Source organism: Panthera leo, chromosome A1, assembly GCF_018350215.1.
Source record: "Panthera leo isolate Ple1 chromosome A1, P.leo_Ple1_pat1.1, whole genome shotgun sequence".
Classification (NCBI taxonomy): Eukaryota; Metazoa; Chordata; class Mammalia; order Carnivora; family Felidae; genus Panthera; species Panthera leo.
The window spans coordinates 208879046-208906594 of NC_056679.1; the positions used below are offsets into that span (position 1 = coordinate 208879046).

The 27549-nt window shown below is 37.2% G+C and overlaps 1 protein-coding gene across 1 annotated transcript in view; it reads right to left on the minus strand.

The window, feature by feature from the left end:
* The window catches only part of WDR70 (WD repeat domain 70), a 299594-nt gene that overhangs the window by 223334 nt on the left and 48711 nt on the right, over positions 1-27549 (minus strand). The window contains exons 6-7 of the mRNA XM_042951763.1: positions 20909-20968; positions 16390-16523 (exon numbers count right to left, since the gene is read on the minus strand). Coding sequence (XP_042807697.1) covers positions 16390-16523; positions 20909-20968 — 194 coding nt within the window. The remainder of the gene's footprint in view (positions 1-16389; positions 16524-20908; positions 20969-27549) is intronic.

Below are 27549 nucleotides of genomic sequence, written 5' to 3' on the forward strand. Positions count from 1 at the left end.
AGTGCCTGCTCTGCAAAAATAAATGTGGGCCCTCTATTTTTCCTTTGCCCATCGGCTTGAGGTTTTGACGTAGAGGGTACTACAGAGACGTCCCAGGTGGAAGAGGCTTTCCTTGCTGGGTCTAGTGTGCTGCTCCTGGTGGGCTCCAGCACCTCAGGTGGCTTCCCTAGCATCTGGCTCCCGCAGCTTGTGCAGCTGGTCTCCACCAGGCTGCTGAAGTACCTGGTGGTCAGCAACACCCAGCCCCTTCCCTCTTGCACCCCCCCCCCCAACCCCAGCTATAGCAGTGAGTCCAGTTAGGTTTTGAAAAGTTCTTCTGTCACAACTTCTTTTTCTTTTTTTTTTTAAAGGAAGTTTTCTTTTTTTTTTTTTAATGTTTATTTATTTGAGAGACAGAACATGAGCAGGGGAGGGGCAGAGAGAGAGGGAGACACAGAATCCAAAGCAGGCTCCAAGCTCTGAGCTGTCGGCACAGAGCCCGACGCGGGTCTCAAACTCATGAACTGGGAGATCATGACCTGAGTGAAGTCAGTCACCTAACCGAACTGAGCCACCCAGGCGCTCCAGGAACTTCTTTATCATTCAATGAACCAAAGCCTTATCCTCTCAAATGTCTGGATCTCAGTCCTGGAGGCATCAACTTTGAATGCTCTATCTCTACCCTAGGGGTAATAGATGCTCTTTTTATTTGCTATTCTTCTCTAGAGTACTCTTTACTTCTAGCCAATCCCTCATTTCTCCAATCCTCTGTTACAGTTAGTAATCTTTATAATAAGCTTTCCCTTTTCAAATTGCTGTGTGATTTCTCTCTACTAATCAGATGCTAATTGATATACTAAATTTCAAGTGATTGGTTAGAAACTGAGAAAAATTACTGGCTGTTTAGTCCAGTTTGTTCATATATACATTTGTATTTGTATATAAATTTGTATGTATACAAATGCATATATAAACAAACTGAGCTAAACAGTCAATGTATACAATTATATATGTGTGTAATATATATAATATATATGTATTTATACACATATATATTTACACACATATGTGTATAAACAAACAGATCAGACTTTTCATAATTAGATAGTTCAGACTGCTAAAACAAAGTAGTTCATAGGGTATATCCTTGTTAACAGTACTCTCACTTTGGAGAAGTTGATTTTCTCCACTAACCATGAAAGATCGAGTACTACGTGAGATCACTTTGTTTTCTCTGGTGAATCATTTTTATTTCTCTTTACAAGTAACAATCTAAAAACCAGAGCAAAATTGGAGACGATAAGGTAGTAAAAATAGTGGCTCTATTTCTCTGGCTATGTGCTCTATGAAATTGCTCTATTTATATTTGGAGGGAAATAGACAATCTCAACGATCCCACACTAACATTCACCTCATTTTAGCTGTAGAGGCAAACTTAATATTTTCCCTCTGTGTCACTGTTCCATGTGCTCTCTTTGTCAACATTAAAATGAAGAGTTAAGCATCAAGCTCACCATTCCTGTCCCACTTCGCTCTTAATTCTGCCAGCCACAGAGTTAAAAGGACAGGATTAAGAGTCATTAGACACAGTACTAAGGAGAATTAAAGGGCTTCTTCAAGGGGTATAACATCTGCTCCTCAAATTCCTGCCTAAACAACTAAGATTCCGATCAAAGAGAAAAGAGGGAAAGCCAATCTGACAGTAAACTGGAGTCATGAGGAAGTGAATGTTCTCTCAGGGAGTAACTCTGACACCAGAGGAAGGCTTAGTGACATTGCACAATTCTTTCTGTGAAGTTATTCATGGGGCAAGTGGGAGTATAAGAGTGTAAGTGGAGGGGAATGGGAAGGTGAAGATTGAGGATCCTTTTAAGTAGTTTTTGCTCGGCTAGCAAAACAAGCTGGGACATGCAAGACAGATAAACACAGCTGTCTGGGGCTGTCACTTGGGGCTCAGGAGCCAACGTGTCCTGATGTAGTGAAAAGTGCACCGGAATGTGAGTCAGGAGGCCAGGGATCCAAGTCCTCATTCTGCTGCTAAGTAGCTATGTGATGATGAACAAGCCCTCCAGCCTCACTAGGCTCAGTCTCCCCATCTTTTGGAAAACTAATTGATGCAACTAGTTGGCAAACCATGCAGAGGTGCTCCTGAGACAGAGTTCATGTACTCAGTTTGCTGAGTCCTGGTTTCTTCCACTGAAAAAAAAACAGGAGAGGGGTACCTGGGTGGCTCAGCCCATTGAGCGTCTGACTTCACCTCAGGTCATGATCTCACAGTTCCTGAGTTCGAGCCCCATGTGGGGCTCCCTACTGTCAGCACAAGCCTGCTTCAGATTCTCTGTCCCCCTCTCTCTGCCCCTCCCCTGCTCACATGTGCTCGCTCTCTCTCTCTCTCAAAAATAAACGTTTTTTAAAATTATTTTAAAAAAAAATAAACAGGAGAAATAAGGCAGGATTAGGGTGAGGATTAAAAATACTATACTTAAAGACACCCTGACACAGTATATGAAATGAATAGTTGCCATTATCATTATTTAATTTCAAAGGTCTCTTTAAGATTATCTGACAGGTATAAAATCTTGGTAGCCAACTATAATGAATACATTCCAATTGAATACATTGAGTATTTCAAATTCATTACAAGTCAATCTACTGTTAGTTTATCACAGGTTTTAATTATCTACTAACCAAAATACTCATGAGAAATGTTCTTACATCTTTTCTGATTTCTACACCCACTCAAAAACCCAAATCTTAGGTCAAATGTGACTACTATATTCTTGGAAATGAAATTCAATAATAATTACAGAAAATACAGTTTCAGATTTGCATGCCATCTTCCAGGTATCAATATATATTATCTAGTGCTGGGAACAGGGCAAGAAAGCAAGAGACCGAAAGCAGAACCATCAAAATTTTCCATATGAGAATATCAGAAAATACTAATTTATTCCATGCCAAAATAAATCTTCAGTTACTTCAATATTTTAGCTTTAAATTTAAGAATAGATTTCCAGAGAGGGGGAAATGTGTGATGGGCATTGAGGAGGGCACTTGTTGGGATGAGTGAGCACTGGGTATTGTGTGTAAGCAGTGAATCACGGGAATCTACCCCCAAAACCAAGAGCACACTGTATACACTGTATGTTAGCCAAGTTGACAATAAATTATATTTTAAAAAAAAGAATATATTTCCAATGCAAAATTAATTAAGAATATATCACTAACCAGCTTAAACATACCAAAGGTTAGAAAGGTAGTAGTAATATTATAAAATACTTTATCTGTCAAACAAAAGTAAAGCCAGAAAAAATTCTATCCAGGACTATATATATATATATATATATATAGAGAGAGAGAGAGAGAGAGATATATATATATATATATATATATGGAAAGAGAGACAGATAGACAAGAAGTTTGACTAAAGTTAATCTACTATATAACTACTACAAAGTTAATATACTATATATATATATTTATTTATACATATATATACAGTTTTACTACAGTTAATCTATAACCCTTCCCTTCCATTAAAACACATATTCTTATTTAGAAATGTGATAAAATTACTCTATCACTCAATCAAGTATAGATTAATAGCTTCATGACTTTATTAGATTTCACAGTCAAATTCCATGTTAAGATAGGATAGTCAATCCAAAACAAACCAACAAACAAAAATCCAAAGGCAATGAACCAAAATATATAAACAGTATGTTTTCATGTCTTGTGAAGATCAGAGAAACATGATCAAAAACAGCCAACCAAGGGGTGCCCTGGGTGGCTCAGTCAGTTGGGTGTCTGACTTCAGCTTGTGTCATGATCTCATAGTCCGTAAATTCAAGCCCCGCGTCAGGCTCTGTGCTGACAGCTGGGAGCCAGGAGCCTGCTTCAGATCTGTGTCTCCCTCTCCCTCTGCCCCTCCCCTGCTCACGCTCTGTCTCTCTCTGTCTCAAAAATTTAAAAAAAAAAAAAAAAATTTTTTTTTAAACTAAAAAAAAAAAAAAAAAATAGCCAACCGATGAGAATGACTAGCAAAAGCTCAGTCTTTGTTCTGGTTATTCCCAATAGTTTCCTTTATGACAATGTTGACGCTAAAAATAACTCAAGTCTTAATTTGAGTAGCAGAACAACCTCAAGATTTCACACTGAATAAAAAGGTGTTAAGGGAGCACATATGAGAGGGCCCAATATTAGAGAGCCTCTCTGGAAAAGCAACGTTTGGGTGGAGACCTAAGCGTAAGGAGCTACATGTTTGTGAGGGCGGAGCAGGTAACAGTAGGAAAGAGCATTCTAAGCAGAAAACAAAGTACATACAGTGTCAAAATCTCTCAGCCATTCTGCTAGGGCATAATAGGGAAAGGGAAGAAATAGGCAGTGGCCAGAACACAAGGACCATTACAAACCATGGCAAGACATTTGGGTTTTAGTCAAAATGCATCAGGAAGGTGTGACAGGGATTCAGCAGGAATAGTGGGGGAAAGTGTAAAGAGACTGATGCAGACTTCGAAGGGAGGTGTAAGCTTTAGGCGAACCCTCAGGGAAGGACTGTAAAAGAAACTGTAGAGGCAGGAAGAGTAAGGAGCATGGTACCTAGGGAATGGTGGATAGGTAAAGGGCTTTTTTCTCCAAATCCTGCATCAGAATTCACACTTTTCATCTGATATTACCGAATTATTCTGTGGGGGAACAAGTTTAGTAAATGATATCCTATCTTTGCCTTCTCCCCACATTGGACAATATGGATTTTTCCTCCTTTGCCAGTCTTCGAGGTGACAAGTAGTACCTTACTAGCAGTTTAATTTTCCCTTCTTTTATCATTAGTGAAATTGAGTATCCATTTTCATGTTCATTGGCCAGTTATATTTCTTCTGCTATTATCTGTTAATTCATTTCCTTTGACCTCATTCTATATGTCCCATTGAGTTTCCTTTTTATTTTTTTATATCAAAAACAGACTACCTTTAAAGCAATCTTGAGAAAGAAGAACAAGATGGAAGTATCATAATCCCAGATTTCAAGATTTCAAAGCTGTAGTAATCAAAACAGTACGGTACTGGCACAAAAAAGAGATCAATCAAACAGCAAAGACAGCACAAAAATAAACCCAGGATCATATGGTCAATTAATCTTCGACCGAGGAGGCAAGAATATACAATGGGTGAAAAGTCTTTTCAATAAATGGTGTTGTGAAAACTGGACAGCAATAGCCAAAAGCATGAAACTGGACCACTTTCTTAGACTATACACAAAATTAACTCAAAATAGATTAAAGACCTAATGTGAAACATGAAACCATAAAACTTCTAGAAAAAAATTTAGGGAGCAATCTATTGGATATCTGCCTTAGCAACATATTTATAAGTATGTCTCTTCAGGCAAGAAAAAACAAAAGGAGGGGTGCCTGGGTGGCTAAGTCAGTTAAGTGTCCAACTCTTGATTTTAGCTCAGGTCACAATCTCACAGTTCATGGGACTGAGCCCCACATCAGGCTCCATGCTGACAGAATGGACCCTAGTTGGGATTCTCTCTCCCTCTCTTTTGGCCCCTCCCCTTCTTGCACACACTCTCACTCCCTCAAAATAAATAAGTGAGCTTTAAAAAAAGAAAAAAGAAAAACAAAAGGAAAATTAAACTATTGGGGCTATGCCAAAATAAAAAGCTTTTGTATAGCAAAAAAAAACAGCCAACAAAACAAAGAGGCAACCTACTGAATGAGAGAAGAGATTTACAAATGACATATCCAATGAGGGGTTAATATCCAAAATATGTAAAGAATTTATATAACTCAACACCATAAAAACAAACAATCTGATTAAGGATTTTTCCAAAGAAGACATACAGATGGCCAAGAGACACAAGAAATGATGCTCAACATCACTTATCATCAGGGAAATGCAAATCAAGACCACAATGAGCTATCACCTCACCCCTGTCAGAATGGGCTAACATCAAAAAACACAAGAAAATAACAAGTTTTAGAGAGGCTGTAGAGAAAAGGGAACCTTCATGCTTTGTTGGTGGAAACATAAATTGTGGCAACCACTGTGGAAAACCAGTATGGAGGTTCCTCAGTAAACTAAAAATTGAAATACTATAGACTACAGTAATTTAAATACTGGGTATTTACCCAAAGAAAACGAAAACACTACTTAAAGCAAAACAGAAAACACAAACAAAATTCAAGAAGATATATACAACCCTTTGTTCACAGCATTATTTACAACAGCCAAGATATAGAAGCAACCCAACTATCCAACAATAGATGAATGGATTAAGAAGATGTGGTGTCTGTCTGTCTGTCTGTATGTATGTGTGTTTGTATATGTATGTGTATGTGTGTATGTGTATGTATGTATTTGTGTGTGTGTATATATAAAATGGAATATTATTCAGTCATTTAAAAATTGAAATTGTGCTATTTACAATAATGTGAATAGCCATAGAGGGTGTTATGCTAAATGAAATAAGTCAGTCAGAGAAAGACAAGTACTATATGATTTCACTTATATGTGGAATGTAAAAAACAAAACAAACAGACTCTTAAATACAGAGAACTCACAGTTGCCAGAAAGGAAGTGGGTGGAGGGTATGTGAAATAGGTGAAGATTTGAACAGATCCAAATATAAAATAAATTAAGTCACAGAGATGAAAACGGTATAGCACAGGCAATATAGTCAATAATGTTACAATAACATTACATGATGACAGTGACTACACCCACCACAGTGAGCACTGAGTGATGTATAGAATTATCAAATCACTATGTTGTACATATGAAACTAATACAACATTGTACGTCAACCATAGTTCAATAATGAATGTTTTTTTAAAAATACAGGCAATCAGCAGCATTATTTACAATAGCCAAACTACAGAAACAGCCCAAGTGTCCACTGACAGATGAATGGATAAAGATGTGGTATATATACTAAATGGAATAGTATTCAAACATAAAAAAATAGAATGAAATCTTGCCATTTGAAACAAGATGGAAGGAGCTTGAGAGTATAATGCTAAGTGAAATAAGCCAGTCAGAGAAATACAAATACCACATGATTTCACTCATATGTGGAATTTAAGAAACAAAGAAAAATAAAGAGACAAACCAAAAAAGTCTTTAACTATAGAAAACAAATGGTTACCAGAAGTAAGGTGGGTGGGGGGATGGGTGAAATAGGTGAAAGGGATTAATAGCACACTTATCTTGATGAGCACTAACATATGGAACTGTTGAATCACTTTATTATACATATGATATCATATATTTCATTTATACCTAAGACTAATGTAACACTGTATACTAACTATCCTGGGATTAAATTCTTTAAAAATACAGGCAATTTTTGCTTTGCATAATTCTGATATGCATGAATTTCAGTTACCACAGTTTAGAAAACTACAAATTTCAGTTATTCTCAGGCCACATCAGTTTTAAAGAATTAGAAATTCTAAAGGTGCATTTAACATTTTTTTAAGTTTTTATTTAAATTCCAGCTAGCTAATGTACATGTAACATTAGTTTCAGGTGTGATTCAACAATTCCATACAACACCCAGTGCTCATCACAAATAGACTCCTTAATCCTCATCACCTATTTAACCCATCCCTCCACCCACCTCTGCTCTGGCAACCATCAGTTTGTTCTCTGTAGTTAAAGTCTGTTTCTCGATTTGTTCCTCTCTCTCTCTCTCTCTCTCTCTCTCTCTTACTTTTTTCCCCTTCAGCATTTAACATTTTAACAAGCCCTTCAGATGGTTCTGAACTTTGGTAAGTTATACATAATATGCTATACAGCACTTAGAAAGAATATAGTAAAATGCATGACAGTGATATTAAAAATCTCCAAGCAATATTGTGAATTGAAAAACAAAAACAAATTATGGAATAACAACCATCTGATATCACTTATGAAAACAAATATAGTATATACTCTTTTGATGGGTATATTTGTTGATGACTACAATTTAAAAAACCTTAAAGAATAAGGACCATAATGAAAACTGTGAGAAACCCTGGGAAAGAGATTTTTAAAAAGATAATCAAAGAAGGACTTAAGTTTTTCGTTTTTTGTTTTTTTTTTTTTTTTAATTTATTTTTGGGACAGAGAGAGACAGAGCATGAACGGGGGAGGGGCAGAGAGAGAGGGAGACACAGAATCGGAAACAGGCTCCAGGCTCCGAGCCATCAGCCCAGAGCCTGACGCGGGGCTCGAACTCACGGACCGCGAGATCGTGACCTGGCTGAAGTCGGACGCTTAACCGACTGCGCCACCCAGGCGCCCCTAGAAGGACTTAAGTTTTATCTGTAATGTTTTAATTTCTTCATAAGAACATAACTTAATGTATTAATTAATTTAAATGTTTTAGGAGGATCTGGGTGGCTCAGTCGGTTAAGCATCTGACTTTTGATTTCACCTCAGGTCATGATCTTGGGAGTCATGAGACTGAGTCCCATGTAGGGCTCCTCACTGGGTATGGAGCCTGCTTAAGATTCTTTCTCTCTCTCTCCCTCTCTCTCCCCCCCCCCCCACCTTTCCCCCATCTGCTCCTCCTCTGCTCGCAGTCCCTCTCTCAAAAGAAGAGAAAATGTTTTAAAAAGAAAAGAAAGAATATCCATTTTTAAATGGGCAGAAGATAAGGAATTCTTAATATTTTACTTCATCCATATTTTTTTGCATAGAGGATACACCTGAAGGATCTGTCAGCCCAAGGATTCTAACTCTTGAGCTTACATACATAATTACTGATAATCTGTGAAGAAATAAAGAAAGCAAAAGGTGCTGAGCAGACTGGATTAGAGAAAATGCAGTACTGATGATTTTCACTAAATGGGACAAAGAAACACTTTAGAAACTAGAGATCCACAAATCTAATATTGCTGCTGGCTGGGCGAATGTCCAAAACAAATTATTAAACATACTTCAAATTACCAAAATGGAAGATGCATCAAAGAGAGGTTGAATAACAAAAAAAGAAAAGCATTTTGAAAAATTTTATTTTTATCCTGGTAGATCAAGAAAACATTTTACTTCAAAGTATTTTTAAGGTGTCCCAGGGAAATGAGACCAAGTTCAAGAATACTAAGAAATTCAGGGGCGCCTGGGTAGCTCAGTCGGTTAAGTATCTGACTCTTGGTTTCGGCTCAGATCATGATCTCACGGTTCATGAGATGGAGCCCTGCATCAGACTCTGCACTGACAGTGCAGGGCCTGTTTAGGATTCTCTCTCTTTAGTTCTCACTACCCCACCCCTGCTCTTGCTCTCTTGCTCGCTCTCTCTCTCAAAATAAATAAAATAAAACATTAAAAAAAAAAAAAACAAGGGGCACCTGGGTGGCTCAGTGGGCTAAGCATCTGACTTCGGCTCAGCTCATGATCTCACAGTTCCTAAGTTCAAGCCCTGCGTCAGGCTCTGTGCTGAGAGCTCAGAGCCTGGAGCCTGCTTTGTATTCTCTGTCTCCCACTCTCTCTGCCCCTCCCCCACTCACACTCTGTCTCTCTCTTTCTCTCTCTCTCAAAAATAAATAAACATTGAAAAAAATTTAAAAAAACAAAAAAAGAATACTAAAAAATTCATCAGAGATGCCCAAAATTCAAAACACCTTATCTCAGTCTCACTCCTAGCCTTAGGACTTCTGCCTCCTATCCTGAATGGCTATGGGGGTCTTTGTGTGAATGCCTGTTTGGCAGCCACTTACTCACCATGGTGAATAGATGGTCTAAAAGTGGTACAATATGCTTTTTATACCTTCAAGACAATCAACAAACTCCTTAAAGTTTTCTTTGCAGACAATATAAGAACAACGTAGATGAGTAACACAGGGTATGGAAAAATTTGGCTGAGTAACCAATGTATATAGATTCTCATAGGCATGAGCAATTTAATCTAAAGGGTTGTCTCACAGATAACATAAAAACAAAGGCTTCTAATGGCACACCAAGTCTGACTCTGCCATATTCAACCAGCATCGACTGAATAACAACTTACTGCACATTTATCACATCTGCAATTGGCAAAAAAAAAAAAAAACAACAACAACAGTTTGATCATTAATATGTTAGATGTCAGAATCTAAAACTGGAACAATTAGCTAACAAAATACAGAGAATAAAATTGAATGCCAAAAAAGTAAACACCTCTACTGCACTGCACTTTTTTACTTAAAATTCTAATGTATATTTAATTTAATGTTATATAATATATAGACACACATGAACACACGGACAAATTTAGCAAATATCATTTGCAGCACGTAAGGCCTAAAATACTTACTGGCCCTTTACAGAAAAATTTTGCCAACTCCCGGTCTTGACCAGTAAGTCTTTTCTCAAAAATATGTTCTATCTTTGATTTTGAGTATAAAATTCAAAGACATTAGGTAAACAGTCTGTAATGTTAAATTTAAATTGGAGCAGGTGGGCCAGGATACTCCCTGAGGCAGGCAGCAGGCAGCGAGGGTCCAGAGGACATGGACAGTGGCTAGCATGAGCTAAGAGTGGCTGGCTTCACCTCTGAGGTATTCATCCCCAAGACCCATAATTCCAGTCTAAACCATGGGAAAAAAAAAAAAAAAAGCATGAAAAAACAAATCAAGAAACACTCTAGAAAATACCTGACCAGAACCCCTCAAAACTATCAAGGTCGTGAAAAATAAGGAAAGACTGAGAAATCATCATAAACCAGAGAAGACTGAAGAGACAGGAAGAATAAATGTAATGTGTATTTTGAAAGGCATATTAGTGGAAAAAACAGTGAAATCCAAATATAATTTGGGTTTTGGTTAATATTAATGTACCAACATTGATTTACTTGTCATAAATGTACCATGGTAATGTAAGACATTAACAACAGAAGAAACTGAGTTAGGGGTATACCTGAACTGTGGACTATCTTTGCAGCTTTTCTATGAATTAAATATATTCTGAAGTTAAACTTTACTAAAATTTGAAATGGCAATATCAATATGATCTTGTCACTTAAACATGGACACAAACACACACACACACACACACACACACACACACACACACCTGTATTTTCCACCTCTTTCCACTGAAAAGGTCAAAAAGGAATGATACCCCACTATTAATGAGCAGGTATAACATTCAGATTTGGTCTCTAAATACCATTCCCACTAAAAAAAAAAAAAAAGGTCTCCCAGGGAAATGCTGACTCTAGGACTTAGAAAGGAAGTACCAGGAAGCTTGCATCATGTTATGCCAGAAAATAAGTAAGCTTTTAAAGTCTAATGAATACATGTAAAACTACATAGCAATCAGGGACTCCCCCGGCCAAATCTGGGACAATTTAAGCATCAGAAAAGAATAATGACTGCAATTGACTGGAACACATGAAAATTTTTAAATCATAAATACTGACACTCAAAAAGGAAAAAGAAAAAAGAAAAAAAAATCACCACCAATAACAGCAACAACTCATTTATCACCACCAACCCCTGAACTGAAAATGGGTAATTAAAGAAATAACCAAGTATTTATCCTGCCTTTACAGTAGGAACTATATTTTAGGGTGATCAAATAACATCAGTTAATAAGGAAAGGATCTTTGGCACAAAAACAGACACTCAGAACAGAATAGAGAACCCAGAAGTGGACCCACAAATGTATAGCCAACTAATCTTTGAATATCCAATGGAATAAAGACAGTCTCTTCAGCAAGTGGTGCTGGGAAAACTGGACAGCAACATGCAGAAGAATGAACCTGGACCACTTTCTGACACCATACACAAAAATAAACTCAAAATGGATGAAAAGCCTAAATGTAAGACAGGAAGCCATCAAAATCCTCAAGGAGAAAGCAGGCAAAAACCTCTTTGACCTTGGCCACAGCAACTTCTTACTCAACACGTCTCCAGAGGCAAGGGAAACAAAAGCAAAAATGAACTATTGGGACCTCATCAAAATAAAAGGCTTCTGCACAGTGAACGAAACAGCAAAACTAAAAGGCAACCAATGGAATTGGAGAAGATATTTGCAAACGACATATCAGATAAAGGATGAGTATCCAAAATCTATACAGAAATTATCAAACTCAACACCCAAAAAACAAATAATCCAGTGAAGAAATGGCAGAAAACATGAATAGACACTTCTCCAAAGAAGACATCCAGATGGCCAACAGACACATGAAAAAATGCTCAACATCAGTCATCAACAGGGAAATACAAATTAAAACTACAATAAGATATCACCTCACACCTGTCAGAATGGCTAACATTAACAACTCTGGCAACAACAGATGTTGGCAAGGATGCGGAGAAAGAGGATCTCTTTTGCACTGCCAGTGGGAATGCAAACTGGTGCAGCCACTCTGGAAAACAGTATGGAGGTTCCTCAAAAGTGAAAAATAGAACTACCCTACAACCCAGCAACTGCCCTACTAGGTATTTATCCAAGGGATACAAGTGTGCTGTTTCAAAGGGGCACATGCACCCCAACGTTTATAGCCTATCGACAATAGCCAAAGTATGGAAAGAGCCCAAATGTCCACGGACAGATGAATGGATAGATGTGGTATTTTTATACAATGGAATATTACTCAGCAATCAAAAAGAATGAAATCTTGCCATTTGCAGCTACATGGATGGAACTGGATGGTTTTACGCTAAGCAAAATTAGTCAGAGAAAGACAAATATATGACTTCACTCATATGAAGAATTTAAGAGACAAAACAGATGAACACAAAGGAAACAAAAATAATATAAAAACAGGGAGGGGGACAAAATGTAAAAGACTCTTAAATATAGAGAACAAACAGAGGGTTGCTGGAGGGATTGTGGGAGGGGGGATGGGCTAAGTGGAAGACATTTGTTGGGATGAGCACTGGGTGTGGTACACAGGGGATGAATCACTGGAATCTACTCCTGAAATCATTGTTGCACTATATGCTAACTAACTTGTAAATTTAAAAATTAATATTGAAAAGTTTTTTTAATATTAAAAATTAAATTTTTTTTTAATTTTTAAAAATTAAAAATTACTTGTGGACACTCTTTTAGAAGAGTGTCCACAAATAAATGTAGATGAAATAATGGAATTTAGAAAATCACCAACTTACAACCCTCAATGACATAACTGATTCAGGTACGCATAAGCAATGGATGCTAAACTTATTAAGTGAAGGGATGAGGAGAATGTAGATATTTCCATGCTACCAAGTATCTCCCCACAAAGTCCTTGCCTATCTCAAGTATATAATACTAACTTCACAATGGAGGAATCAAATGTCACCAACTTAATCCAGGAATTAATCTTAACTGCTAGTCACAAATAGCAGCAACAACTACACAATACATGCCACTTGATGTGATACAATGTAGATTACAATCGAGCCTTTGGCCCTTCTATCGGAAATACCGGAGACAAAGAAATAAATTAAATGATACCATAACGAAGCAATTAGAAAATTCAGGGAGGAAGAACCTTATAGAGGACAACTGGACCTGTTTAATAAAGTCATGGGAAAGAAAATGGTTTGGAAAGAGACACTGTTCTAGATTAAAAGATATGTAAGAGAGGGACAAAAGAAATGGGATATGTATTACTTGATTGGATCCATGTTTGACAAGCCAGCATTACGACACATATGAGGATAAACTGGGGAAATTTAAATATGGAATGATTATTAGAAATATTAAGTTCTAGGGGCGCCTGGGTGGCGCAGTCGGTTAAGCGTCCGACTTCAGCCAGGTCACGATCTCGCGGTCCGTGAGTTCGAGCCCCGCGTCAGGCTCTGGGCTGATGGCTCGGAGCCTGGAGCCTGTTTCCGATTCTGTGTCTCCCTCTCTCTCTGCCCCTCCCCCGTTCATGCTCTGTCTCTCTCTCTGTCCCAAAAATAAATAAAAAACGTTGAAAAAAAAAATTTAAAAAAAAAAAAAAAAGAAATATTAAGTTCTAAAGAATTTTGTTAGAATAACTGGAGCTGTATTTATATAGGGAAATGTCTATATTTTTTAAAGATTCATGAGGAATTATTTCAAAGTGAAAGCTATGTATGTCTTTACTTTTAAATACTTCAAAGATTACAAAAATGAGATGAAGCAAAGACAGAAAAATGTAACCGTTAAATCTAGGTAGAAAATGGCTATTTCACTAATCTCTCTACTTTCCTCCATGTTTGAAATTTTTCACAGTAAAAAGTAAATTACAGATGGATATATAAAGAGATAATAAAATACACATTAAGTAATATACATATTGTCATAAAAAGTAGAGTCACATTACTTAGAGATTAGGGACAAGTAATAGCAAAGTTAAACCGTCTTCATGATTTAAAATAGGAACATTCAGGGGCGCCTGGGTGGCTCAGTCGGTTAAGCGTCTGACTTCAGCTCAGGTCATGATCTCGCGGTCCGTGAGTTCAAGCCCCGCGTCGGGCTCTGTGCTGACAGCTCAGAGCCTGGAGCCTGTTTCAGATTCTGTGTCTCCCTCTCTCTGACCCTCCCCTGTTCATGCTCTGTCTCTCCCTGTCTCAAAAATAAATAAAACGTTAAAAAAAAAAAAAAATTTTTAAATAGGAACATTCACAAAATGTTTGCAGTACTAGAGTTTATGTTAATCTTGTATGGATTGTCAAGAATTCTGTTTATTCCCATCTACCCTTTGATAGTTCACTATGACATGTAGGATGTAATAATTTAATTATGGAAGAGAAAATAAGCTTTTTCTTGGGTTTTTCTGCATTTTCAATTACAACAGTGTAGCAGATGACACAGTTTAGTAATAGAGTAGTGGCTTGAGACTCATAAGGCATGATTCTATTCAGAGCTGATCATTAATCGAGTACTGGATAATCCCGAACAAGGGAATTTATACTTGTAAAAGCAAAGGGGAGGGGCGCATGGGTGGCTCAGCAGGTTAAGCATCTGACTCTTGATTACAGCTCAGGGCATGATCTCACAGTTCGTGAGGCTGTCAGAGCAGAGCCTGCTTGGGGTTCTCTCTTGTCCTTTTGTCTCTCTCTTAAAATAAACAAATAAATATTAAAAAAGAAAAAAGCAGAAGGGGAACACAATCCCTATACAAACCAAGAGAATACCATATAGGAATAAAGGTTATAACATTGTATTTTTAAAAAGTCATCATACTGGGGTGCTGGGTGGCTCACTCAGTTGAGCATCCGACTTCAGCTCGAATCATGAGCTCACAGTTAGTGAGTTAGAGCCCCACGTTCAGCTCTGTGCTGACAGCTCAGAGCCTGGAGCCTGCTTCAGACTGTGTCTCCCTCCCTCTCTGCCCGTCCCCCAGTCACACTCTGTCTCTCTCTCTCTCTCTCAAAACTGAATGTTAAAAAAACAATTTTTTTTAAAGTCATCATACTAACTCAAGATACCAAGTTAACTATTTTAAATAATGAGAGCTTTATTAAATACAGCCATCACTGGGAATATCCTGTTTTTAAAATTTTTTTTTTCCGGGGCATCTGGGTGGCTCAGTTGGTTAAGCGTCTGACTTTGGCTCAGGTCATGATCTCACGGTTCTTGAGTTTGAGCCCCACATCGGGCTCTGTGCTGACAGCTCAGAGCCTGCATCAGATTCTGTGTCTCCCTCTCTCTCTGCCCCTCCCCAGCTTGGACTCTGTCTCTCTCTCTCTCTCAAAAATAAATAAACACTAAAAAAAAATTTTTTCCAACTAAATCCTTTCCAACTAATCAGAGATCTATGTTCACTTAGGGAACCCTCAAATCTTTACTGAAGATAACTTAACAGGTATGACTTCAAAATTTACAAATCAGTATGATCTATACAAAACTAGCCAGAGCCACGTTTAGATACAAACTCCATTCATGCAAGAGTAGAAAATTGGGCCTCTATTAATTTCATCTAATTCACATATCTTGAATGTATTTACATTTAGTCAATAAGAGCTCATTTCCAACATACATTATGCAAGTTAACAAGATATCAGTTTCACCAATAAAAATCTATTTTTGATATCCAATATACTAACAGATCAGATGTGGTCAAAAACAGAAAAAGAGAGGGTAGCTGTGGTAACAACATGTAAAGCCCTTTCTGATATAATGCTAGCTGGCCATACCTACACAATGGAGCACTGACTAGCACCTGGTTATTGGCTTAACATACATCATACACGTATATGTAACATTTCATGGTATTTACTGGAGTATTAAAATAAACTAGGAAAGGTAATAATCTCTAAATACAAATATTTTTTTACAAAACAACAAAAGACTGAAAATGTCTTTAAAGTTTTCATGGTTTAATGAAACTAAAGGAGAGAAACTTAAGGTACATTTTTCTTTCATTTGAATAATGAAGGTAAATACAGTCATATAAACAGTGTATTTTCCTACAAAGCATTATAGATGGAATTACTCTGTCTGCAAATATGAAGGCATTAAGTTGTGCAATACATACCATTCACAGGGCTGAAGGGATCGAAATGCCTTAAAAGAGGCATCCATTCCAGCAAAATCCCAAAACTTAACATCATAGTCATATCCTCCAGTCACCAAACGGGCACCTGAGGGATCCAGACCCAAAGCAGAAACCTGTAAAAAAAAACAATAATAATTAACTGGAGAAAAGCTACTTATATTCTATAATAACCTGCATTTCCTTTCTCTAACCTTACCTCTTATCTTATAGGTATTGGAAGTACAGACCACAAGCTGTTGTTACTTCTAAAAAGTGGAACTGGATAGCATCTTCTATATTATTTGACTTTGTTATTATTATGAATATTATTTCTTTTGAAATAAAATAATATTTTAACTTAATGTAATTGCCAGCTTTGTCCCAATTTATCTACCAAACCCCATAAATAATTCAGCTTTTTTTTTTTTTTTTTTTTTCAACGTTTATTTATTTTTGGGACAGAGAGAGAGCATGAACGGGGGAGGGACAGAGAGAGAGGGAGACACAGAATCGGAAACAGGCTCCAGGCTCTGAGCCATCAGCCCAGAGCCTGACGCGGGGCTCGAACTCACGGACCGTGAGATCGTGACCTGGCTGAAGTCGGACGCTTAACCGACTGCGCCACCCAGGCGCCCCAATAATTCAGCTTTTTTAATAAAAAAGATTTTAAGGAAACCTTTTGAGATATTTTAACTACCACTAACTAAATACCACATGAATCTAAAATTACCAAAATGAGAAAATGCCAATGGGAATGTTAAGAAATCTATTTAATCAAGCAGGACAAAGTAGAAATTATTTTCTTCTGTATATGGCTAACTGACTCAATATGATCACCTTAAACAATTATTTTTAAAGCTGAATTTATAAGTGACTAACTACATTATAATAGCACTTTTATATTGGTTCCAAGGGATAACTGCCTTCCCCATGAACTTTCCTAGGTCCAATGCACATGTGAGTGTCCAACTGGTAACCTACTATTCTTAAGAAGGAAGTTCCTGAATCTACTTCCCTCTCAGAAGGAAAAAAAAAATGCATTAGAAATAATTAGTGTGTAAAACAAAACAAAAAACAGAACAAAAGAATTAATATGTGGAATGAAAACAACAAAAAAAGAAATAATGTGATTACTGTATATATGAGAGAGTAAAAGGATCAAAGTTTCATATAAAGGAAGCAACTATAAATCAGTTCTCCTACTACCCTTGGAATGTTATTAAATGTAATAGAATTACTGCAATTAAAACCAGATAGTTACAAAATAATTTATACTCACTTCAAGCACCACCTATAAACACTGATTTCAGAAGATAAGGGAATTATACATGAACATAATTAATAAATTATATGTTTAAATTAGATACGTACCACTTTAAATGTGTCAAAGAAAGCATACAAATGAAAACTAAGTCATTTTTTATGTCTGAACAATTATGTATCTTAAAACCTACAACAACAAAAAACAAAAATAAACAGTAGCTTTCGAAGTCTAAGAAGTGACTCCTGCTACTACCAATCACAAACTTACTTGCCCCCATGCCCATTCTATCTTTCCACCCTCCTATTACAATTAAAAGGGTGCCTTCTTCCTGATACGACTGACCACACCAGTGTTCATCCCATTACAGTACAATTCGAAACTGCAAATTCATTTGTGGCTTGTCTCTTCCCTGCCTGTCCTCCCCGCAAGGGGGGAAGCTCCTCCTCCTTGCTGCAATCGTCAGTGTGGAGCAGCAGGGGCAAAGGCCTGCAGTCAGGGTGGGAGAACTAATGACTGGCTGACTGGCTGCAGGCATCCTTAGTTGAGTCCTCCTGGGGAAGCGGAAAGGCCTGTGGGGAGCCAGCAGCCTCCAAATTCCAGGGAGTTGTTTGGAGTTCAGTGCAAGCTGGGAAGAATGTGCTCAAAAGGAAACCTGGAAAGAAGCAGCTCTTCCCCTAAAAAGTGTTCTTTGTCCTGGCTGTGAATTCTTTCATTAAGAAAGAGAAATTAACAGTATGTCACTATATTAATGAAAGGAGAGGTAGATGTTGACTCGTGACTTTGACCCAAATTACATACGGCCTTTAAAAAAGTTGGAACTGGATTTCTGGGGTTTAAAGGAACACAGCTAAGAAATGATTTGGAATATCTGGTAGGAAACAAAGGAAACCATCTCTAGGTCCTGTTAAGGAATGGAAAGGTGGGTATATTGGTGGGAGACACTAGAAACGTAAAGTATAGGAAACAAAGACTGGCCTACTGTAGAGAACTGGTAAGGCTCAGAAGTAAATATACGGGGATTCCTTTTAGTATCCTCTATTCTTCTGTGAATGTGTAAATATTTTACAATAACCAGCTGAAAAAACCAACCAGGCAAAAGAGTCACCTTGCTAATCTCTGACATATATAAGATGAAATAAATGCAGGGCAAAGGCAGGACTGCAAAAAGATCAGGTACCCTAACAGTACAATTAGCACCTCTAACTGACTTTTAATGTGTAAAACAAGTTGGCAGTATATTTCTCATTTTATTTCTTTTTTCAAAGATAAAATTCTACTAAAAAATATAAATATTTAACTAAAACATGCGTGAAACCCATGAACTCCCTCAGTAAAAAATCTCTCAAGTGACAGGGAAGCTTCTGTTTAAGTACTAATAGTCTGTAATTCCTTTCCTAATTTGCTTAAAAACATGAAAATTAGTAAAATTCCATCATAATTTCATAATAAAAATACCAAAAGTCTGATTTCATATAAAGTAGATATAATATCACAAATTAGATGGAAATGGTTTCTTAAAGCAGCAGTTCTCAGAAACTTTGGTTTTAAGACACTTTACACTATTTAAATCTTTTGAGGACCCCAAAAAGCATTTGTTTATGTGAGTTATGTGTTTCAATATTTACCACAGTAAAAATTTTAACTAAGACATTTAAAAGTACTTATTGTTGGGGCGCCTGGGTGGCTTGGTCGGTTAAGTGTCCGACTTCGGCTCAGGTCATGATCTCACGGTCTGTGAGTTCGAGCCCCGCGTCGGGCTCTGTGCTGACAGCTCAGAGCCTGGAGCCTGTTTCAGATTCTGTGTCTCCCTCTCTCTCTGACCCTCCCCTGTTCATGCTCTGTCTCTCTCTGTCTCAAAAATAAATAAACATTAAAAAAAAAAAAAAAAGTACTTATTGTTCACTTCATTTAAAATAACAATAGGGGTTGGGGCGCCTGGGTGGCTCGGTCGGTTAAGTGTCTGACTTCGGCTCAGGTCATGATCTCATGGTCCGTGAGTTCGAGCCCCACGTCGGGCTCTGTGCTGACAGCTCAGAGCCTGGAGCCTGTTTCAGATCTTTGTCTCCCTCTCTCTCTCTGCCCCTCCCCTGTTCATGCTCTGCCTCTCTCTGTCTCAAAAATAAATAAACATTAAAAAATAAAGATAAATTAAAAATTAAAGGTAAGCCTTTAAAAAAAATAAAAATAAAAATAAAATAAAATAACAATAGGGGCGCCTGGATGGCTTAGTCAGATGAGCATCAGACTTCGGACTTCGGCTCAGGTCATGATCTCACAGCTCTCGTGGGTTCAAGCCCCATTGTCAGGCTTTGCACTGACTGCACAGAGCCTGCTTCGGATTCTCTGTCTCCCTCTCTCTCTGACCCTGCCCTGCTTGTGTTCTATCTCTCAAAAATAAATAAACGTTAAAAAAATTTTAATAAATAAAATAATGATAAGCCCACTATACCGTAACAAATATTTTTATGAAAATAGTATTTTCAAAGGCAAAACATTTGGCAAGAAGAATGTCACTGTTTTAATATCTTTATTAGTTCCGTCATTTGTGTAATTTCTGGGTCTATAACTACCGATCCATGTTTTCCTCATTATAGGATGTATTTTCCTACTTTCTAGGTGTTAGACACCTAGAAAAAGGCAGTTTCATTGAAAAGAAAAAGCAAGATCATTTTATTCTTTCATTTGTAATATGTTTCATTCATTCTACTACCACTTTAATGGTTTTACAATAAAATGAGTCCATCTTATGACTCAAAATTTTATATTATTAAATCTTTAAGTAACATAAATATAACAATACAAAAACAGAAATCTGTAATTCTAAGTAATATAACCTTACAGCAATACAGTAACTATTTTATGTTCATTTCTTATCTCAATGTACATCTAAAAAACGAACTCAGACCTTTTACTGACAAAGAAATAAAGCTAAGAGTAATGAGAAATTTTCCCACACCATAAAAAGGAAAACTGTATTTTAGTTTCATTTCTTTTTTTCACTTGTAATGTTCCTATACCAAAGCAAAAGGTTTTAAAGCCAACAATAACAATGACAATAATAAGTGTTCCTATTTTAAATGAAACACAATGGTTATTTTGATTGAATAGAAATGTAATCTTTCTTTTTCTTTAATGTCTATAGCTGTTGTGTTATCAGTTGATTGTATAATTAGCCTTCATACCAATGTATCATCGGTTCACTTTAACATGAGAGCCTTGTTACTGAAAGGAAAGAATCAAATTTTTCAAACTTACTGTTTTAGTGCCATGCTTTAGAGTTATTTCATGAGAGTCAGGAATCTTTTGGACAGGATTCTGAAAAAAGAAAATTCCATGACATCAATGAGTAACCAATGCATTTAGGGTGTGGGGGGGAACTACATACTACATCTACAGGAGACACAATTTTTAAAAATAGCATCGCTAGCTTTTTAACACAAAGTTTAAAAAACAAAACAGGAAATGAAAATTGTGAAGATAGCTTATTTCTGCACTTCTAGATAAATTACAATTGTTGAGCTGATAATAAATTTATCTTAAATCTCAAAAAAGATAAACCCAAGAAACTTTTTAGGTTGTATGAAACCATAAGGTCCTCTCAGCATTCAAAATATTTGAAGTCCTCTCTTCACTGAAAATTGGGCATAATTTAAAGTGCTTATGTACTTAATTTAAAATAGGCAACAGGGGCGCCTGGGTGGCTCAGTCAGTTGGGCATCCGACTTTGGCTCAGGTCATGATCTCACAGCTCATGAGTTCGAGCCCCGCGTCGGGCTCTGTGCTGACAGCTTGGAACCTGGAGCCTGCTTCAGATTCTGTGTCTCCCTCTCTCTCTCTCTGCCGCTCCCCCACTTGTGCTCTCTCTCTGTCTCTCAAAAATGAATAAATGTATAAAAAAAAATTTTAAATAGGCAACAAAATCTGCACAGGGTAGATATATACCTTTCAGCCCTTAAAAGTTTATAAAACTAAAAACTCCCGTTCAAAAATGACACAAATAAGGAACTGGGTCATTTATTGACTCCGTTAAATAAATAAGCATTTATTTAAAGTGAGATTATGCCAGATGGGTAGCATTAGACATAACCTCTACCATTCTCCCTCCCAAGAAGCATATGGTCTGGGGAAGGGGAGGTGGCCAAACAGTCTAGTTCAATATAAGAAATGCTATGATAGACAGGAGGTATGGGCAGGATAACTGAGGAAGAGAGACGATGGATGCATAAATCAGACATAAGGGAGTCACAGTGATAATCTGAGCAAGAAGTTTCATTGCTTAGTCAAGTTTCCATTATCCAAGAGCAGGGCAACCATACTCAAATTTTAGGGCCATTCCAAATTCATGTTAGGATCATCTTGCAATCTACTTAACTAAATATGTGCAGTCTAACAGACTTTGGTCCCTGTCTCCCCTCATTCTTTAGCATCCTTGATGAATCAATCAATCGCAAGTTCTATTTCATCATAAACTTTTCTCCTGCTATGGCTCTTTCTCCTCAGCACATAAACAATTAAAGTACTTCCCGTATTACACACACACACACACACACACACACACACACACACACACACAGCAATTTCCCCCACATTTACTGCTGTATCATTATCTTTTTCTTTGCAATTAAGCTTCTTTATATGACAGTTTTCACTCAAATGTCTCTACTTCCTCTCTCCCTTCTACCTCTACCACTCAGGCACGTGTTCTTTTATTCCTAATGCCTAGCACAGTTCTTGGCACTTAAGAGACTGTCTGTAAATATCTCATGAATAAACAAACACGTCACTATAAATGCCCCTGGACACTTTTCAGAACTTAACCTGCATAACTGACCTTTCAACAACATAACTACTTAACTATTTCTTCCATCTTGAAATTGTTCTCTCCTGGGAGGAAGCAGCCTAGACAAGAAGCCAGAAAAGCTAGGGTTTTTATTTGTATGTTTATATAAGGTCTAACATTTTTCAACATTATATTTTATTTTTAAATAAGTTATACATCTAACATGGGTCTTGAACTCATAATCCCAAGACCGAGGGTTGCATGCTCTACTGACTGAGCAAGCCAGGTCCCCAAGAAAAGCTGGGCTTTTTAATCTAGCCCTGCCACTCCTTAACCTTGTCATAACTCCAGGATAGTTATGAGTCTATTTCCTCATTTGTGAACTGAGGATAACAGCACTTGCCCTTTAGGTTACTGGTAAGTGGTTTAAGCCTTATAATGCAGTGTTGAGCACAAAGTAGGTACTCAATAAATGACAGCCACTGTTTATCCTTAGACGTACCTCCGAACTCTCTGGTCATATCAACTTAATCTATTTCCAGGTTCTCTTTCTCCTTACCAGGTTAATTCCTACTCATCCTTTAAGACTCAATTCAGACGTGACCTGCTACTGGAAGCATTTCTCAACAGTTCAAACTCGGGGTTAAATGGCCCTTCCAATGCACTCTCATGTCTCAGATAAGGAGACAACCTCTCCCTATCTCTATCACAGAATTTATCGAAATCTGTTATAATTTTTTTTAAACTTTTTCTTTTAAGTAGGCTCCACGTCCAACATGGGGCTTGAACTCATGACCTTGGGATCAAAAGTTGGATGTTCTACCAACTGAGCCAGTTGGTAGCCACCCCCAAAATCCACTGCAATTTTTTACCTGTTTCCGTCCCAACCACTCCCTAACCAAACTGCAAAATGGACACTTCTCAAAGATTGTGTATATCTATTATCATCTCTGGATCCCCAAACCACAAAACAGATGGTGGATGGCAGACACACACAACAGTGTCTTGGAATTAATTAATAGCCTAATATCGACCTTGTAGATCACACTAGATTGTAATTTTTACTTTACCTTTAAACATTGATGTTTATGTCCATAAAGAAGAGCAGATGCTATCCACCAGATCAGCCAGGTAAGCGACAGTCAGGGATAACTGAGGTGTTCAAAAAGTAAAAACTGAGTTGCCAGAGTGGCTCAGTCGGTTAAGCATCTGACTCTTGGTTTTGGCTCAAGTCACGATCTCACAGTTCATGAGTTTGCGTCCCACACTGGGCTCTGCACTAACAGCACAGAACCTAGCTGGGATTCTCTCTCTCCCCTCTCTCTCTGCCCCCCCAATTCTCTCTCTCTCTCTCTCTCTCTTTCAAAATAAATAAACTTAAAAACAAAAAACCTTTCACAACCAAATGATTATATCCCAGACTAAAAAACAGATGTAAAGCTACAAGTTTAGGGGTGCCTGGCTGGCTCAGTGGGTAGAACATGCGACCCTTGATCTCCGGGTCACGAATTCCAGTGGAGAATATACAGTGTTGGGTGTAGAGATTACTTAAAAAAAATTTTTTTTAATAAAGTTGCAGGTATAGAGAAATAAAGGCAATTTTGTTTTAGACTTCCTGCATGAGAGATTACTATAATCTATTACCACCACAGTGCATTTAAGAAGGAGATTAGGAAACCACAGGCACTGAACAAGAACCCTAACCTCACAGTAAGTGCTGGAGAGTTTACAGTTTATTTCAAGACAAGATGTTACGGTATGCTTTACTATGCTTTGGAAAGTGCTGCACATACCTTGATTTCAGAGATACCAATATTCCAACACAAATTCCAAAATAATTTGAAGGTCAAACAAATGAATTCTGGACTACCCCTATATTAAATTGTAAGCCACTGCTCCCTTTGCAGTTGACAACATTTGTAAGCAATAAAAACTCATGTATAAGTACTAAGTACTCTTGCAAAAAACAGGAGAATAGTTCAAATGTTTCCCTTCAAGAAGATTCTATTATAGTCAGTGTCTCATTTCATAACTAATTACTTTTTCATCACTCAGGAAACAGAAACACTGTCACCAAAAGGAGGGATGGAAATTATTTCACTAAATTCAATGCACAATATGCCTATATATAGACAATTTCTGACATGTCAAGTAAAAACTTACATGAAGACAGAACAATTTAATATTTACATCAGCAGTGAATTAAATGTTTAAATAAATGTTGTTTACATTTAAAATCAAAGTTTTACTGGAAATCATGTAGGGCATAACTCATAAAAGGCTCATATAACTGGCACAACTAAATCATCTAAAATAGTAGCAATCCATCTTTTAGTAGCATATCACTTGATGGTGACTGTTCTTTTTCCAAAACTTCTACTAATGGCTTTTTGAAATATGGCTTAGTGTGAAATTTGCTCTAACAGTAAAATATTTTCATGATTTTCATGCCAGGGCACACCATAAGCTACGAGACTTCAATGAAGTCATTTATAATAAGAATTCATAACAAGAGCTAGTCTTAATGGAAGAGGGGAAAAGATACCAGCTTTTGTTTTGGTTTAGTTTTAAATGCCAACCAAAGGATTATTTCCCAGGCTCTTTAGTTTGCCCTCAATAACAACGATAGCAAATATATCTGGAATAACATGAGCAATTCCATCTGACACACATCCTTAAAGTGTTTTCAAAAGACTTGCAAAACAAAAATAACCTTTCCAGGGTAAAGATGTCATAAGTTTAAGAAGTTGTATATGTATGGTACTATAAGCCATAATCAAAAGTCTACCCAGTAACAACGATCTGCCACAAAGTGGCTATGAATTATGGGGAGAAACTGGGGAGTGCTAACCAGGAAGTTGGAAAGGAGTGCTAAGTTCTCCCAGAAAGTATTTTGTAAATAGTTGCCAGTGTGGTATCACAGAAAACCAAAATTAGAGTCTATTCTAGTATAACTCTGGAGATCCAACAGAGTGACTTAACAATAGTTACTCATCATCACACATTCACTCAACAAACATTTATTGAGTAGTTAATTACATACCATATACCAGGGACTACGGTTAAAGATTTAAAAATAACAATAATAAAAATAACAAAGACTCAGCTCACAAGGGCTATCAATCCAATAAAGCAAAACTAACTGACAGGTAAACAAATGGGCAACACTAAAATGTTTCAGATGCTATGACAGAACACACAGGGTCCAGTGCTCAATTCCACTCTGCCTGGGAAATAAGAGGATGATTAGAAAAGACTTTATAGAAGAGATGCTTGAGATGCCTTTGGAAAAATAAATAGAGGTTCCCCAGGTGAATGTGGAGGGCATCCAGAAAAGCATAAGACAAATCCTGACAGTTACTGAACTGCAAATAATTTTGCCTGGACAGAGTTTACATTGCTGGGCAGGAAAGGAGGGAAGGCTGTGTGTGTTGTGTGTATATACAATTTTTGTGTGCAAAAAAATTTTTTTCTTACCCAGAGAGTTAGAAGCCAGATTGTATACAATGCCAACAATCTGAAATTTAAGCTCTGAGCCTTGTAATTTGATAAGATTTGAGTTTTCAAAAAATCACCATGTTATTCTCTTCTGTTCATCAAAAGAATCAAGGGGCACCTGGATGGCTCAGTCGGTTGAGTGCCCAACTCTTGATTTCAGGTTGTGATCTCATGGTTCGTGAGATCAAGCCCCACATTGGGCTCTACACTGGCAGTGCAGGGCCTGCTTGGGATTCTCTCTCTCCCTCTCTCTCTTTCTCTGTCCCTCCTCCACTCACATGAGCTCTCTCTCTCAAAATAAATAAACATTAAAAAAACTTTTTTTTTAAGACAGAGTCAACACAGTGAAAAGGCAAACACTAGAATGGGAGAAGATGTCTGCAAATCATATATCATATAAGGGGTTAACATCCAAAAAAACAAAACTCCTACAATTCAACAACAAAAAAAGATACAACTCAATTCAAAAACTGGCACAGGGCCTAAAGAGATATTCCTCCAAAGAAGAAATACAGATGACCAACAAGTACATGAAAAGATACTTTACTAATCATCAGAGAAATGAGAATCAAAACCACACTGAAATACCAGTAACAGGATGGGTATTATTTTAAAAATAAGTAAATAAGAAATGTTGACAAGGATGTACAAAAAAATGGAAACTTTCTGCATTGCTGAACAGAAATGGTACATCTTCTATGGAAAACAGTATGGTAGTTCCTCAAAAAATTTAAAATAGAATTACTTTATGATTCAGCAATTCCCCTTTAAGTATATACACAAAAGAACTGAAAGCAGGGTCTCCAAAGATGTTCACAGCAGCATTGTTCACAACAGTCAAAAGATAGGAACAACCCAAGTGTCCACTGATAGATGAATGAATGAACAAAATGTGGTATATGCATACAATGGAATATTATTCTTTAGAAGGAAGGAAGTTCTGACACACACTACAACATGGATGAACTTGGAGGAAATAATGCCGAGCGAAATAAGCCATAAAAAGAAAAATATTGCATGATTTCACTTATATGAGGTATCTAGAGCAGTCAAATTCATAGAAAGTAACATAGTGGTTACCAGAATTGGGAGAAAGGGGAAAATGGGGAATTACTATTTAATGGGTATAGTTTCTGCTTTGCAAGATGAAAAAGTTCTAGAGACTGAGTATACAACAATGTAACACTACTGAACTGAAAATTTTTAAATGGTTAATACTGGGAGCACCTGGGTGGCTCAATTGGTTGCACGTCCAACTCTTGATTTCGGCTCAGGTCGTGGTCTCATGGTTTGTGAGTTGAGGCCCCATGTTGGGCTCTGCGCTGACAGCGCAGAGCCTGCTTGGGATTCTCTGCTCCCTCTCTCTCTGCCCTTGCCCCACTTGCGTTCTCCCTCTCTCTCTCTCAAAAATAAATAAATAAGCATTTTTTAAAGATTTAAAAAAATGAAATGGCTAAGATTGGGAGATGGGTAGGGGGAAGGGATGAAATAGGTGATGGGGATTAAAGAGTACATTTATTATGGTGAGCATTGAGTAATGTATAGAATTGTTGAGCCACTATATTGTACACCTGAAACTAATACAAATATTGTAAGTTAACTACACTGAAATTAAAAT